Here is a 16822-nt window from a genome sequence, read left to right on the forward strand (position 1 = left end):
CCTTTTAATTATGGACTTATCTACTTTTTCGCGTATTTTATCTTCCTTCTCACAGTCCATAGGTGGTTTCTTCTAACTTAACTTATCCTCCTTTAATTCCGAGTTTCTTCCTAATTCAAAACATTGCCTAAAATTGCATTAAACTATTTACAGACATCTGGATATATGAGTGGTGCATGTTCCTTATACATAGAGATCTGGTTATAAATCAGATCGTACTAGCGACGTATTATCCACTTTAAGGAGGAATCAAATATTTGTACTAGTTTTACCTAAAATGTGGTGCAGTCAGTGGACCATGTGTTCTCTTGTGATAGTGGCCAATATGTTAGACCAAGGCTCATTCATTCCTTAGTTACGGGCAGATATCATAATAATTGAAAAGGTATAAAGACAGCTGAGGGAGACATACGAGGGGCAGGTCACTTCCATTTTGGGTGCGTCTTAATCATAGTAAAATGATTAAATCAGGGTTATCGTGATTAAATCAGGGTAATCAAGATTAAAAAATCTACTCAAGATTAGAAAATCTAATTATGATTTAAACGAGATTTAATCACTCTAATCATGATCTAATCATTCTAATCATTCTAATCATGATCTAATCTTTTTAATCAGGATTTAATAATTTTACTTAAATTTAATCATTTTAATCACGATTTAATAATTGTAATCATGATTTAATCATGCCAATCACGATTTAATCGTTTCAATCAGGATTTAATCAGATTTAAACATTCTAATCATGATTAAACGTGATTCAATCAACATAATCGTGATTAAATTGAATTTAATCAAAATAATCACGATCAAATCGGATTTAATCAAGGAATTAAGTCACCTGCCCCTCCGAGACATGCAATTATCTCCGCTGTTTGTGATATTCTCCGTGCAGCCAAGATTTTCTGACCTTACTTTCCGATCAAGTTCTACGATACTTATTTACTTGTATGCTTTCATTTTTTGTTTGGCTGACTTATATGTATACCCGATTTGTGTTTTTGAATTTAAATTTTTTATTTTTTTTAAGACTGTTCTATTTCCAATGTACCTCGGAGTGTATGGTGTGAAGATCTAGTTTTCATATGCACCATTATTAAAATATATTTTCTTTGATAAAAAAAATTGTCATTATAAATAATAGGCCTTTCCATAAAATATTTCTACGGGCTTTAACTGTTTTTTCTACGTCACCCACGACCAATTTCGATAAAACTAAACAAAAAGTTGGCTGTACTTTTTGCTTTTTCCGGTAAGATTTCCCCAAACATTTGACACGGAGTTCGGGTTAGGCTTAGTGACTTCGGAGTTCAAACTGATTTTAATTTATTTTCAATTCTAATTAAATGAATTGTTATTGCAATTCTCATTTCAACTCTGTCAAAGTATTGTTAATACTTAGATATTTATGATACACAACAATCTTCACCTGATACCCTATACTGTATAAAGTATAAAGGCTATAAACAATAACTGTTAAACATCATCGAAACCATACAAAATTTTTCGTTATTTTAAATATTTAAATCCTCTTCTTTTATGACTAGTTAAGTAAACGAAATACTTTTATAGTTTAAACATTTGATATAACAAATTTATTGTATTTATTTTAATCCACCTTGTTTTTTAAATACTTACACTCGGTAGCAGACGACATACCGAGCTCAAGAGTCGAGCAAGGAGTAACATTTATAACGTTGATCTAAATAATCCTTGAAAAAACAGTTTTCCTTCCCCCTCTTACCGTAACGAACATTTTATGGAAAGGTCTATTTTGAGACAAAAATATTTTTTCAGGAAACGATTTAAAATATAACCTTTAATTGACAAAGCAACAACTTGTTTGATACGAACGAATAGGTAGTTAATTCGAGCACATGAAGCTCATACAATTTTTGTATTTGGACAAAGGAATTTCGGACATTTGCAAAAACATTTGGACGATTGAAATTCGAATAAATGCGACAACGCCAAAATAAGAATGTATTTATTTATACTTAGGGGCAATGACGTCAGTTTTAGGGAACCAATGAGATACCAGGCTGATTTTTTTTTTGGGAAATGAGCTTACTGTTTGAGCGTGGGGGGAAGGGGTAGCAACGCTAAAAATCGTCTCAAAATAGTCATTCTCCCTAAAAGCAAATGAATACATTTTTGGCCAAAATAATAGAAGCCTAATTAAAAAATTTCTTGGGAGAGAATTCTTGATTGGATGTAAATAGTTTTCGTCTCGCGGCTTCCAAATGGGCCTCGGCGTAGATATCAGCGTCCTTCCAAAACATCTCCTCCGCTTTCTTGGCCACTTCCGGCGGAATCATTTCGATCTCTCTTCCTGTGGACCAGGCTAATACCTTTAAACCAAAAATACGTATGTTTACCAACAACTGGATAAATGAAGATCAGGTTAACGTACTTGGACAGCAGCGGCTCTTTCCAAATAGTACATCAGGTCGAAGGCAATGGCTGTGGACCTGCCCACTGTCAAAGCTCCGTGACTGCCCATCAACATGGCGTCATTCTCACCAAGTACTCGACACAATCGTTGTCCTTCGGCGAAAGCTCGCGCGAGGCCCCCGTAGTGTCTATCGTAGGCTATGCGGTTGAAAAATCGGCAGGAATTCTGATGAACCATGTGAAGAGTTGGGTCTTTCAGGGAGGCTGTTACAAAGATAAGTATCGAACGGGTTAATGGGTTTATTGTGGTACCAAGGCATTTCCTTAAAGCAAGTGGCGGTTCTAGTGTAGTAGCTGGATGGTACGATAGATGTGGTATTCTGCAGCTCCGCGAACCTATCGGTTCAGATTTCCAAAGCTTATTAACGGGAACCGCGATGTATTTGCAACGGGGCACGCCGTTTTGCTATTCATGTACTAGTCACTCATATTTCACACGTTCACCGTCTCATCGTAATTTATGATAAACATATTTTCTTCTGAACAAAAATATGTTAAAATATGAAAAGGTAAAAAAAAGTAAAAAAGTTTACAAAAATGCTTCTAAAAGCGCTTCTAGGTGAAAGCAACTTTTGGGACTCAAAGCTAAAGGTGAGTTGTCTGCCATCTGTTGTCTTCGCGAAACCACGTGTTTGATAAGTTAATAATCACGTGATTCCGAAAAGCCAATCAACGCGAGAAGCTCCCAATTCGCCACACCTTTCCATGGTGATAATAAGCAGTCAATCTGAGATAAAGGCTATTTCGCGAAATGGCACAAGTGACCGCAATAACATCTTGATACCCGACAGCATTGATCGCCCTGAGGACACCGACCGAGGTTTCCGACAGAGTAGGGACTTTAAGGCAAGTAAAATATTACCAATGTATTGAGGTCGGTGGGAGGAGCTCAAGCGATCAGCCTGATCGAGACGAAAAAGAACCGCTATAAGCAATCTAGCAAACATTTTAGGGGCCCGTCACCTTGACCTTCACCCGCGCACCCTCCCCTTGGAAATTTAAGTTAATTAAAAGGGCACGCGACCACCTAAATTGTCCCTGAATGAATGGTGTTGGTCCATTTGATCGAAAAATATGTGATCGACAGTCGATCATTATACGTTGCAATTGATCGAAATTCCATTTGATCGAATCCCATTTGTCATTTGTTTCATAAGATCGAACCTTCAAATGATCGAATACTATTTGATCGAATGCAAAAGTATTTATAGTAGCAGTTGGTATGTTTTTATTTTACCGAATGTCAATATGAAGTGCAGAAGGAATAATGATGGAATAATTAATTGCTTTAACTGTATTAAGCCACAAAGATGAAGATATTTCTACTTTAAACACTATATGATGGAATATTTTATGACATCGACGATAACGGCCCGTTGTTTTTGATATATATAAATAGGGTCAGGTTAGGTTAGGTTAGGTTGATGTACGCGCGCCGTAGGCGCGTATGCACCGTTGTATACGAGGCGTCTGACCACCTTCCCGGCCCTTCTATTGCTAAAAATTAGGTACAGAGTTCGTTTTTTAATAGGTCTTTTTATTAATTATGTCAGAGAGAATATTTTGTTTTCTACGTCACTGCACTCAGGTTTTTTTATGTATATTATTTTTCTTTAGTACAGTTTAAAGAAATAATTATTATTCATAGAGTCTACTGTATCTCATTCTGACTAGATGTTGCCTTTTCGATTTACTCCCAAAAACTAGTAGTTTTACACTACAGTAGCTTTCGATCAAATTTCGTTCGATCAAATGGAAATGCGATCAAATGGGACCCGTTCGATCATTTGGGAATCGATCAAATAGACTCAAACCTAATGAATTCCTGGTCTAATCGTTTCTGAACCTACTCATCTTAAGATATGCATTGCAAAAAGTCTAATGCACTCTGCGTCTTCGGTATTCTTAACTTATCTAAGAAAGTGAAAAAAAATATTTTTATTGACTTACAGAGCGCCGCGGCGTAGGGCATATGGGTATGCATGACGGATCTGACGTCGGGTCGGCTCTGGTAAACTCCTCGATGAATGCAAACTGCAGAAATATCCACCTTGCCCTTCCCTTCCACCAACTGGTTGTCGGAGTTCAAGCCCACCAGGTTGGTTGGTGTCACCTACGCAAATTACATCAACGGTCAATAGATCGTGCAATATAACCTTCTTTCGTGTAATATGTCATTCCATTTGAAATAGAGCCACTGACGGGTTGGAAATCAAGCGCGATAATAAAACCATTTCGGGGGGGAAATCGATCCCAACCACGGTGGATACTTTTCGTCTGTTCGGGAACAAAAGGAGTACACCTTTTACGCGAAATTAAACTATTAACTTGTTCTAATGGAGATAATTACTCTACACTGTGAAGGTCAGAGTATTAGGGTGACTTTTTTTACTCCTCCTCAAAATTAAATCTTAAGAGAGTAAACTGATCTTCTGCTTAACCAGAATTTATCTTCTAAAATGAACACAGGCAGGCATTTTGTGATAGAAAAAAAATTATGCGACTCGAACTAATCGCCACCACAGAATCAGAATAAAATGACGTCATAGGGTTACTCTTTTTACCCTACTCCCAAATTCACCTAATGTCATGACGATTAGCACTAACAAAGCCAACGTTGCGCCATCCATAGATTATTTCTGAACTAATAATCTCGTATTATATTCGTAGTATTGTCCAACTGGCAGCGTGCCACTTTGAGAAATATATTTGGAAAATTTCTATAAACGTGTCTCATTTAAATTGGGGGTCCGAGTGACCCCTTGACCACCCTACGAAAGATTTATTTCGACGGTCCCAGCATTTGTTTTGAGAGTTAATGATCACCGGACTGCCCCTATTTTCCAGTTTAGTTGATTCTCTATTAGAGTTGTTTGTTGGAAAATTTTCCGGAAAAAAGTTTTTATTCCATAATTAGCCTAATATTGTTCGCAAATTTAAATTTGTCGAGTCCAAAAGTAAAACTAAACCTCTAGACTAGTCTAGAATGAAAACCCTTAAAAGGTAGTTTGATCTATTTTAGCCGTGCTATTTTTTTCCTCAATGTTGAAAAGGCTTTAGTAGCTAGTTCTGTAGCGTTGTCGCCAAATTATTTCATATCTTAAATCTTCTATGCGCGATTCTGAAGGACAAGGGCCTTCAATAGAGAAATTTTTGTGGACCTGCAAATCGTCTTTATCAGACATTGCGGCTATGAAATTTCGTTGTAGGCTACAGCCATGTGAATCCGTAATAATATTACCATTATGGCTAGAAGAATTATATATATATCCTTCTGGTATTGTATCGCCTTAACAGCGTTTTTGGTCCACAATGCCAAAGTTAATGTATGAAGTAAAATTGAATAATTACTTCATTCCAATACAACCCTGAAGGAATGACCAGCATAACGTCGCTTTCATTTACGTCCCTAGATGGCGCCAACGCCGATAAGTGATTTCTAATTCCTTCGCACAATCCGTAGCTGTCAAAGGCGCGATAAGCGGTGGCTAAACGCACTCTTTGTTGCCAATTCTCTCTTCTGGCGTTTAAATCCTTGTCCTCGCTTTGAACAAGCTGCTTGGCTGCTAATGAGGAGCTGTGTCGAGAGACCAAGAGTTGCCCATTGCCCAATATCTTCCACGCGTAATCCGATACGGATCTCAACATCTTTGAAATTAATTCGCCTGCAAACTGGAAACTGCATAACATGTATAGTTTATGTTTCAGGCCGGTTTGAAGCTACTAACGATTCAACGAACAGGTGTGGAAAATAATAAGCTGGTGGGCGTTGGAATTATGACTAAGAAGACAGGTAGTAATTTCAAGACTGCAATAACAGAAACAAGATGTCAGGAGATTTTAGTTCACAATGAATTTATTTCACTCATGAATATTCAACCGGAGTATGCAAGGTCCCCTCCCGCTAGGGAAAAGGCGCAGTCTATTAAAAACGTAAAATTCTGTGATTGGATGATAAGGGAATATAAAAGGTCTACGGAACCTAATTCTATCAATTTCTTAATTTAAAATTAGAACGAAAAATAATACTAACGTCATTTTTATCCATTAACTTCAAATTTAAATTAAATAAAACTTCGAGAAGAACGGGCTTTGGCCATTCTGACCGCTCAAAAACTTCCCCATCGAATCCTCCTAACTCCAGTCACGGCCAACTTTAATCACGCGCTGTTCGCGCTACTACGGCCAACACATTCGTCGAAATTCCGCGAGCAAGGATTTTCCCCCTATAAACTGTACTATAATGTGTAGGAGGTCAGCGCCACGCTCGGTTGTTATATTGACTTCAATATAGAAGCTATTCTAAAAATAATTATCCGCTAGGGGCGCTGACGTCATACACATATTTTGCTCATAGGTTAACACAGAAACGTCAACGAATGAGATGGCCGCTGTAGCGCGAAAGATGCGCGAGAAATCAAAGTTGGCCGTGCTCCAGTGAACATTTTCAATACCGTTTGTAAAAGTAAGCAGTAAAGTTTTCACTCCTACGTGTTCTTCCTAGGGCGGGCTCAACCATTCAACTATCTCGTACTGTTTAAAGGAATATAATTTAATCTCTACCGAAAATGAATTCATGTACGAAGAATATTCTTTACCGAAACGAGTCTAGGGGGCGTTGGGGCGCAACGGTCTTCAGATGTAGCACCTATGATCAAGCGTCTGCTTTAATCAAATTTAAGAAAATCTGGTCAAAGTTGCACGGAGGAAACACAAAACAGTGTAAAATTATAATTAAATGCTTCTACTGCATCTACCATAACCCTCTTTTGACTGCCAAAAGCTAATAGAGCCTGCTAATATGCTACATATCTAGTTTAAGTGACGTGTGCTTTGGGTCATATTGAGTCGAAAATGTCTAATGAACATGGGTCCCAAAATGCATTGCTTCCGAGAAATTGTCCCTCAAAAATCAGCCTCCAAAACGTCGAAAAACGGTTAAATGTGCAGTTTCTATTATTCCTTGGACCCAATTGTTTCCTTTTACTAAGCAATTGTTTTTTTTTCGAAAAAGATAATAAAACGATCACTAGTATCAAAAGTGCGATATTAATTTGAATAAGTAGGTTAAGTGTGTAAATAACATTTTACGTAAAACAATCGTGTTTCAAAATGTTACCGTTATTTAAATGAAAGTTTCCAATTTAATTCGGATCTTTTTATTCTTCAAATTTTATCAAACACGTACAAATTTAATTTAATTATAAAAATTGATCAAAATCACCACCTTGGGCTTCGATACACGCATGGGCCCGTCGTACAAATGATTCTTGAACCCGTTGGAAGAATCCAGGCGTGTTACAGGCATCAATTATTCGTTGTCGCAGGTCATCAATGTCGCGAACTTAAGTCTTGTAAACTCTTCAAAAAAAGTTAGTCATATGGTCCAAGGAATAATAAAAACCTTTCTAAATACGGAAAAGATTTATAAGGCCTCCCTTTTCAAACCCCATAGAATAGGGATATGTTAATATGGAAAATATAGTTTATTTTATACGCTTTACAAAAAGTTTTAATTATAGTTTGTCATGTGGCCCAAGGTTAAAAAGGATAAGATAAAGGTGCGTAATGTTTTAGTTTAGGGGAAATGTTTTAAAGTAATTTATTAAAGTAAAATAAAAATTATTATTTTAATAGTGGTGACCACGGCTGTGCAGAAAGGACACGACGGGAACGGGACGTTGTCGGGGTCAATGTGTGTTAACCGCGCTGGAACCGGAAGCGCAGCGTGAAGGCACTGCCAGTGCCTTTAGTTTTGACGTCTGGTGGCTAGAGAAGCGCGTCCAGGCCAAAGCCACGGGGACATCGGTTGTGTCGGCGAGACGATGTAGTCCGGGATAAGCGAAGGTCATCCCGGGTATCGTCTCACGATCACGTGACCGTAAAAGTCGCTCGTGTTCGTCGCCCGTTCTAACGGCGTTTTGCCGCAGGTCACTCCACTTCGGTGTTCGACGAGAAGAATGGGAGAGGTTCCATCGCCGAAGGAAGAATCGTCTCGGAGACCGGCGGCATCGAAGTACCCGGGGAAGAAGCGTTGGATGGCTGCGATGGCATTTCCGAGCTGCGTCTCGAAAGAATTGTAGTCCAACATTCGGCGAAGACCAGTAGAGAAGAAAGCCGGCGCCAAGGAAGACGTCAAAGGTTGGCCCGTGACGTTTCGCACGGCGATTGACCCCAAGATCGGCGTCTTCAGAAAACCATTGCGAGACGATTCGACGACGGCGAGAATCGGATACATTCTGGCGCACGTGTCGGCCACGCTCCCGTCAAACCCACGAAACGGCGGGTGGCGAGCGTGACAGAAGAAGAAATCCTGCGGTCCGTCATCAGGTAGGCGACATAACGAAGACGCCAGATGGAAACCGGGATTCGCGGGTTCCAGATCGGCGAAAAGTCACGTGGCGCCCTGAATGCGAAAGGCCTCGATCTTCACGGCGACGTTGACTAGTGAGACCCCGCCCGTCACGCGGGACGCGAACAGGAAATCCGCGGCCACCCAGTGCAACCAATCGTTATTAACGAGATGACGTTGAACGTCAATCACTAAAATCGGCGGAAGCTGTAGCGTCTTTAGCCGGTGCCAGAGAACGGCAGCGGTGACTTGGTTCGCGATCATCACCCGGCCCTCGGATGGAGGAGAGATGGCGAAGTCGGCGCCAGTGACCCAGCACCTTGGGAAGACGCCGTTCGAGGTCAGGCCAGTTTTGGTCGGTGTAGGTGATCGTGTTCCCGAAGTACACGCCGAGAAATTTTCCGCCGTCGGAGCGGGAAGGAATATCACCCGGCTTGTCGATTCGATGGCGCCACGTGCCGAAAAACAGCACGAAACACTTTTCGCGATTAACTGTGGCGGCGGAAGCGGTGCACTATGTAGAGAGGCATCGAAAGAAGCCGACAAATTGCCACTTCTCGCGGATCAGGCCGTTGAGGTCGTCGGATTGAATCGCGCCGTGACTTGGGTGAGCGTTCGCGATGGTCAGCGAATTTCGGAGCGAGTCGTTGAGCGGCGCGATGGTGATGGCGAATAAGATGGCCGAAAGTGGGCAGCCCTGACGAATGCCGCTGTTAAACGGGATCGTCACCGTGTTGTTATAGTGGAGGTGGAAAGTCGCGTTCTCGTACAGCACGCGGAGATGACCGAGAAATCCTTCCGGGATGCCGAATCGCTGAAGAGTCAGGGTGAGGTAGGTGTGTTCGACTTTGTCGAAGGCTTTGTAACGAAAAATGTAAGGCATATACGCTAGATATCAAATTTAATCAAATAACCCCTTGCAATTAAAATATTAAATAATATGGTTTTAAAGTCAGTGACAGTGCTTCCAGTTTCCTGCAGGTGCACGCGCTGGTAGCGTAGGCCTGCCGGCGACGATGGTTCCCATTGTCACTGCCTTTAGTTCGTTTCGCGAAGAGGGACCCCCTGGCCAGAGCCCTTCCTAAACGATTCGGCCCAAACTATATTGACTCGCTTTCCATTTCGGGATTGGCGGGTTAATCCCCTAACCCCTTCAGTAGAAAACACGATTCCCATCATTTCCTTTTTTTATTTAAGAAACCAAAAATAACGAGGGTGCCAAGCCTCTTTTATACCATACATGAATATATAAAAACTTTTCCAAAATGTACTGTATTTTGTAAAACGGATATTGGTGTGCGCGAGTTTTGTGGAATGTGTAGTTGGGATTTTTGAAGAAAAACCCAATGACGTAGGGGTGACGTTTTTCATGAACGACTATCTTTCGGACTCTACGGAGAGACGGTAGATCGGAGTGACCGGCCCAGAGGAAGGTGAAGGCAAAAATCTCTCAGAGCCTTTTGAGTGTCGAGCCGCGATTTAAAATATGCGACACATCCCTGATTAATGAGCGTCGCGTAAACGTCGTTCGGGTGAAATGTGCAATTCCTAAAAAGATAAACCAAATTACCGCGGTCGTCCCCAGTGAGTGCCGTACCAGCCAGAATCGGACGCCGGCTCCAAGCATGGACACCATCAGCAAGCGCAACTCGAACGTTAGAAGAATGGACCGCCGCCACTATAGAGCTTCGCTCGGATAATATAAGTATATTATAAAACTTACTGATTGGTTCGGCCTTGCTGCCGTTCATGTAACCTTCGAACGGACCCATATGGGCCGTTATCTTGTTTTAAATTGTGCTAGTCTTGGTAATGCTCATAAAGCGTTAATATATTTTCCCCCTAATGTTTAAGTGTGCACACACCACTGCATGTGGTTAAGATTAAGGCCCCCTATTCGTTTAAAGAAAACCATTTCATTAAAATTAATTAATTTCAAATGTCAGTTATGCAATTTGATTCCATTAAATGTGTGAATGTTTTTGGCAACCCTCTAAAATCTGGTTTACTTCTTATTTTAATTAATTAAGTATTTAAAAATTCCCCTAGACAACGTTTCATTTAATTTTGATACCGCTAACCCCGAAAGTTAAGCGAGTTAACCCGGGCCATCATTTTTAATGTGGAGGTTAAAATATTCGAATAAGCTTATTGAGCCTAACGTGCTCTCATTTACGTACCCGACCTATTGGGCTTAATGCCCAACTTTTACGAACTGAATAGGCTTATCCATGTGGTTAAAGTATAATAATTAATAATTTCTCTACAGCTTTGCCGAAGTCGACGTTGAGGATGGCCAAAGGTTCGTTGACAGCGTTGGCTTTCCCGATGGTGTCAAAAATCGACCGACCGGGACGGAGTACGATTGACCCGGTCCGACGATGGTCGTGATTACGGTATTGAGCCTCGCGGTGAGGACGCGAGCGTACATCTTGTAGTCGGCGTTAACGACCCATATAGGGTGCCAGTTCTTGATGGATAATAGGTCGCCTGATTTCGGAAGCAGAGATGCTATCGCCTGAGAGAAGGAGGACCAGAAATCGGGATGTCACGAAACACCTCGATTAGTATAGGACCGAAAAACTCCAAAAACTTGGCGTAAAGTTCGACGGGCAGACCGTCGTAACCGCACACTTTGTCTTTCGCGAGTCCGGAAACGGCGTTCGCGACCTCGTTCGCGGCGAAACAACCTCCGATGGTTTCAGCGTCAACGTCGCTGAGTTGCGGTAGGTTGGCGCGGTCTGATAAAGGTTTCGTAGAAGGTTCTCAAGACAGTTTACGTTCATTCGCATTCGATCGACGCGCTTAGTGTCGAAAAACTCGACGATTAGGGCGTCGTGGTCTGACAGCGCGGCTAGCACGTGGCGGGCGTTTTTCACGGTGCGCGCGGCGCGATTGTACAACCGATCGAGCCGGGCGGAAACGAGTCGCTTAGGCCGCTTAGCTCAGGCGTCGGGAACTGTCGAATCGGGAATTAGATGCTTGAATAGTTTTCTTCCGGTCGGATGTCGCTGTCGATAGGGATCAACCAGCTTGTATTTCTCCAGGACCTGCCGAAAAAGAGAGGCGACGGCCGGATGATTTTCGCGACAGTTGAGGTGATCGAGGCCGGGATTCAAAGTGCAGTTGAAATCCCCTAAAAGGAAGACCGGTTGGTCATCCTGGGAGGCGGCGAGCGTATCGGCGACGATGGAGGAAGACGAGAGGTACACGATAAAAATGTGGCAAGGCGCGGAACGCGATAGCGGAGAGCCGGCTTCGAGACGTGCGTATATCGCGGTGTGACAAAAAGCCTCAGTGCAAGTGACTAGGTGAGCGATCGACACCAGAGCATCGTAACTGCTTCTCTCGCGAAAAGAGCGGTGTTGACGTACGAATGGACTGGTTGGAAGGTGCCCGCGCGATCATACCAGGTACACGTGTCGTTATCGATACGACACTGGGTGGTGAAAGGGCGCGCTGACTTTTTCGTTGTCTTCGATTGATCGTCTACGCCGTATGGTCACTTGAAGGTGGTACGTTTACCGTGGTGAGAGTGCCGTCGGTTGACTCTTGAGAGAAAGGCATATCAACATCTTGGGAAAGTTACGAGTCCTCGAGCCGTAGATCTGTGCTGTCGGTTGGAGACTGAAAAGCGACGGAGACGTCGGAATTTACATCCGCGGTGTCTAGGCTGGGTGGGGTCTGATGGTAACCGTTTTAACGGCGGTCTCAGTGAGATTGGTGAAAGAGTTCGGGGTGCTAGAGGCAGTCGAGGAAATCCCGACAGCGGCTGTGGTGGCGGCCGGACCGGAGTTTGCGCGACGACGCGGTGGGAGAATCTAAGTGGTTGAAAATTTAATACCGGTTACCGATGTGACCTCAGATCGAGAACCGGCCAGGCCACACCTACAGTCGTGGCTGTAAATTTAATACCGGTTGACGATGTGGCCCCAGATCCAGAACCGGCCACCGCCACACCTACAGTCGCGGTTGTAAATTTAAAACCGGTTACCGATGTGACCCCAGATCCAGAACCGGCCACCGCCACACCTACAGTCGCGGTTGTAAATTTAAAACCGGTTACCGATGTGACCCCAGATCCAGAACCGGCCACCGCCACACCTACAGTCGCGGTTGTAAATTTAAAACCGGTTACCGATGTGACCCCAGATCCAGAACCGGCCACCGCCACACCTACAGTCGCGGTTGTAAATTTAAAACCGGTTACCGATGTGACCCCAGATCCAGAACCGGCCACCGCCACACCTACAGTCGCGGTTGTAAATTTAAAACCGGTTACCGATGTGACCCCAGATTCAGAACCGGCCACCGCCACACCTACAGTCGCGGTTGTAAATTTAAAACCGGTTACCGATGTGACCCCAGATCCAGAACCGGCCACCGCCACACCTACAGTCGCGGTTGTAAATTTAAAACCGGTTACCGATGTGACCCCAGATCCAGAACCGGCCACCGCCACACCTACAGTCGCGGTTGTAAATTTAAAACCGGTTACCGATGTGACCCCAGATTCAGAACCGGCCACCGCCACACCTACAGTCGCGGTTGTAAATTTAAAACCGGTTACCGATGTGACCCCAGATCCAGAACCGGCCACCGCCACACCTACAGTCGCGGTTGTAAATTTAAAACCGGTTACCGATGTGACCCCAGATTCAGAACCGGCCACCGCCACACCTACAGTCGCGGTTGTAAATTTAAAACCGGTTACCGATGTGACCCCAGATCCAGAACCGGCCACCGCCACACCTACAGTCGCGGTTGTAAATTTAAAACCGGTTACCGATGTGACCCCAGATCCAGAACCGGCCACCGCCACACCTACAGTCGCGGTTGTAAATTTAAAACCGGTTACCGATGTGACCCCAGATTCAGAACCGGCCACCGCCACACCTACAGTCGCGGTTGTAAATTTAAAACCGGTTACCGATGTGACCCCAGATCCAGAACCGGCCACCGCCACACCTACAGTCGCGGTTGTAAATTTAAAACCGGTTACCGATGTGACCCCAGATCCAGAACCGGCCACCGCCACACCTACAGTCGCGGTTGTAAATTTAAAACCGGTTACCGATGTGACCCCAGATTCAGAACCGGCCACCGCCACACCTACAGTCGCGGTTGTAAATTTAAAACCGGTTACCGATGTGACCCCAGATTCAGAACCGGCCACCGCCACACCTACAGTCGCGGTTGTAAATTTAAAACCGGTTACCGATGTGACCCCAGATCCAGAACCGGCCACCGCCACACCTACAGTCGCGGTTGTAAATTTAAAACCGGTTACCGATGTGACCCCAGATCCAGAACCGGCCACCGCCACACCTACAGTCGCGGTTGTAAATTTAAAACCGGTTACCGATGTGACCCCAGATTCAGAACCGGCCACCGCCACACCTACAGTCGCGGTTGTAAATTTAAAACCGGTTACCGATGTGACCCCAGATTCAGAACCGGCCACCGCCACACCTACAGTCGCGGTTGTAAATTTAAAACCGGTTACCGATGTGACCCCAGATCCAGAACCGGCCACCGCCACACCTACAGTCGCGGTTGTAAATTTAAAACCGGTTACCGATGTGACCCCAGATCCAGAACCGGCCACCGCCACACCTACAGTCGCGGTTGTAAATTTAAAACCGGTTACCGATGTGACCCCAGATTCAGAACCGGCCACCGCCACACCTACAGTCGCGGTTGTAAATTTAAAACCGGTTACCGATGTGACCACAGATCCAGAACCGGCCACCGCCACACCTACAGTCGCGGTTGTAAATTTAAAACCGGTTACCGATGTGACCCCAGATTCAGAACCGGCCACCGCCACACCTACAGTCGCGGTTGTAAATTTAAAACCGGTTACCGATGTGACCCCAGATTCAGAACCGGCCACCGCCACACCTACAGTCGCGGTTGTAAATTTAAAACCGGTTACCGATGTGACCCCAGATCCAGAACCGGCCACCGCCACACCTACAGTCGCGGTTGTAAATTTAAAACCGGTTACCGATGTGACCCCAGATTCAGAACCGGCCACCGCCACACCTACAGTCGCGGTTGTAAATTTAAAACCGGTTACCGATGTGACCCCAGATCCAGAACCGGCCACCGCGACACCTACAGTCGCGGTTGTAAATTTAAAACCGGTTACCGATGTGACCCCAGATTCAGAACCGGCCACCGCCACACCTACAGTCGCGGTTGTAAATTTAAAACCGGTTACCGATGTGACCCCAGATCCAGAACCGGCCACCGCCACACCTACAGTCGCGGTTGTAAATTTAAAACCGGTTACCGATGTGACCCCAGATTCAGAACCGGCCACCGCCACACCTACAGTCGCGGTTGTAAATTTAAAACCGGTTACCGATGTGACCCCAGATCCAGAACCGGCCACCGCCACACCTACAGTCGCGGTTGTAAATTTAAAACCGGTTACCGATGTGACCCCAGATTCAGAACCGGCCACCGCCACACCTACAGTCGCGGTTGTAAATTTAAAACCGGTTACCGATGTGACCCCAGATCCAGAACCGGCCACCGCCACACCTACAGTCGCGGTTGTAAATTTAAAACCGGTTACCGATGTGACCCCAGATTCAGAACCGGCCACCGCCACACCTACAGTCGCGGTTGTAAATTTAAAACCGGTTACCGATGTGACCCCAGATCCAGAACCGGCCACCGCCACACCTACAGTCGCGGTTGTAAATTTAAAACCGGTTACCGATGTGACCCCAGATTCAGAACCGGCCACCGCCACACCTACAGTCGCGGTTGTAAATTTAAAACCGGTTACCGATGTGACCCCAGATCCAGAACCGGCCACCGCCACACCTACAGTCGCGGTTGTAAATTTAAAACCGGTTACCGATGTGACCCCAGATTCAGAACCGGCCACCGCCACACCTACAGTCGCGGTTGTAAATTTAAAACCGGTTACCGATGTGACCCCAGATCCAGAACCGGCCACCGCCACACCTACAGTCGCGGTTGTAAATTTAAAACCGGTTACCGATGTGACCCCAGATCCAGAACCGGCCACCGCCACACCTACAGTCGCGGTTGTAAATTTAAAACCGGTTACCGATGTGACCCCAGATCCAGAACCGGCCACCGCCACACCTACAGTCGCGGTTGTAAATTTAAAACCGGTTACCGATGTGACCCCAGATCCAGAACCGGCCACCGCCACACCTACAGTCGCGGTTGTAAATTTAAAACCGGTTACCGATGTGACCCCAGATCCAGAACCGGCCACCGCCACACCTACAGTCGCGGTTGTAAATTTAAAACCGGTTACCGATGTGACCCCAGATCCAGAACCGGCCACCGCCACACCTACAGTCGCGGTTGTAAATTTAAAACCGGTTACCGATGTGACCCCAGATCCAGAACCGGCCACCGCCACACCTACAGTCGCGGTTGTAAATTTAAAACCGGTTACCGATGTGACCCCAGATCCAGAACCGGCCACCGCCACACCTACAGTCGCGGTTGTAAATTTAAAACCGGTTACCGATGTGACCCCAGATCCAGAACCGGCCACCGCCACACCTACAGTCGCGGTTGTAAATTTAAAACCGGTTACCGATGTGACCCCAGATTCAGAACCGGCCACCGCCACACCTACAGTCGCGGTTGTAAATTTAAAACCGGTTACCGATGTGACCCCAGATCCAGAACCGGCCACCGCCACACCTACAGTCGCGGTTGTAAATTTAAAACCGGTTACCGATGTGACCCCAGATCCAGAACCGGCCACCGCCACACCTACAGTCGCGGTTGTAAATTTAAAACCGGTTACCGATGTGACCCCAGATTCAGAACCGGCCACCGCCACACCTACAGTCGCGGTTGTAAATTTAAAACCGGTTACCGATGTGACCCCAGATCCAGAACCGGCCACCGCCACACCTACAGTCGCGGTTGTAAATTTAAAACCGGTTACCGATGTGACCCCAGATTCAGAACCGGCCACCGCCACACCTACAGTCGCGGTTGTAAATTTAA

General features: G+C 45.0%; 1 protein-coding gene across 1 annotated transcript; it reads right to left on the minus strand.

Annotated features, from left to right (window-relative positions):
- Positions 1-2174: 2174 nt before the first annotated feature.
- Positions 2175-6102, minus strand: LOC149943851 (uncharacterized). The gene is made up of 4 exons (XM_090176224.1): positions 5806-6102; positions 4405-4567; positions 2414-2658; positions 2175-2351 (listed from the first exon to the last, which is right to left on the minus strand). Exons 1-4 carry the CDS (start codon positions 6100-6102, stop codon positions 2175-2177), a joined length of 882 nt encoding a protein of 293 aa, XP_090032350.1.
- Positions 6103-16822: the final 10720 nt, after the last annotated feature.

The sequence above is a fragment of the Leiobunum rupestre genome, chromosome 5 (genome assembly GCF_980474605.1).
Source record: "Leiobunum rupestre chromosome 5, qqLeiRupe1.1.hap1, whole genome shotgun sequence".
In the NCBI taxonomy this organism is placed as follows: Eukaryota; Metazoa; Arthropoda; class Arachnida; order Opiliones; family Sclerosomatidae; genus Leiobunum; species Leiobunum rupestre.

What these genes read in the sequence shown, in the direction of transcription:
- LOC149943851 (XM_090176224.1), bottom strand. Translation starts at nt 6,102, where the DNA reads ATGTTGAGATCCGTATCGGATTACGCGTGGAAGATATTGGGCAATGGG. An exon ending in GCCCTACGCCGCGGCGCTCT is followed by an intron (nt 2,659 to 4,404) that starts GTAAGTCAATAA and finishes TCTTTGTAACAG; the next exon opens with CCTCCCTGAAAGACCCAACT. An exon ending in AAAGAGCCGCTGCTGTCCAA is followed by an intron (nt 2,352 to 2,413) that starts GTACGTTAACCT and finishes TTTGGTTTAAAG; the next exon opens with GTATTAGCCTGGTCCACAGG.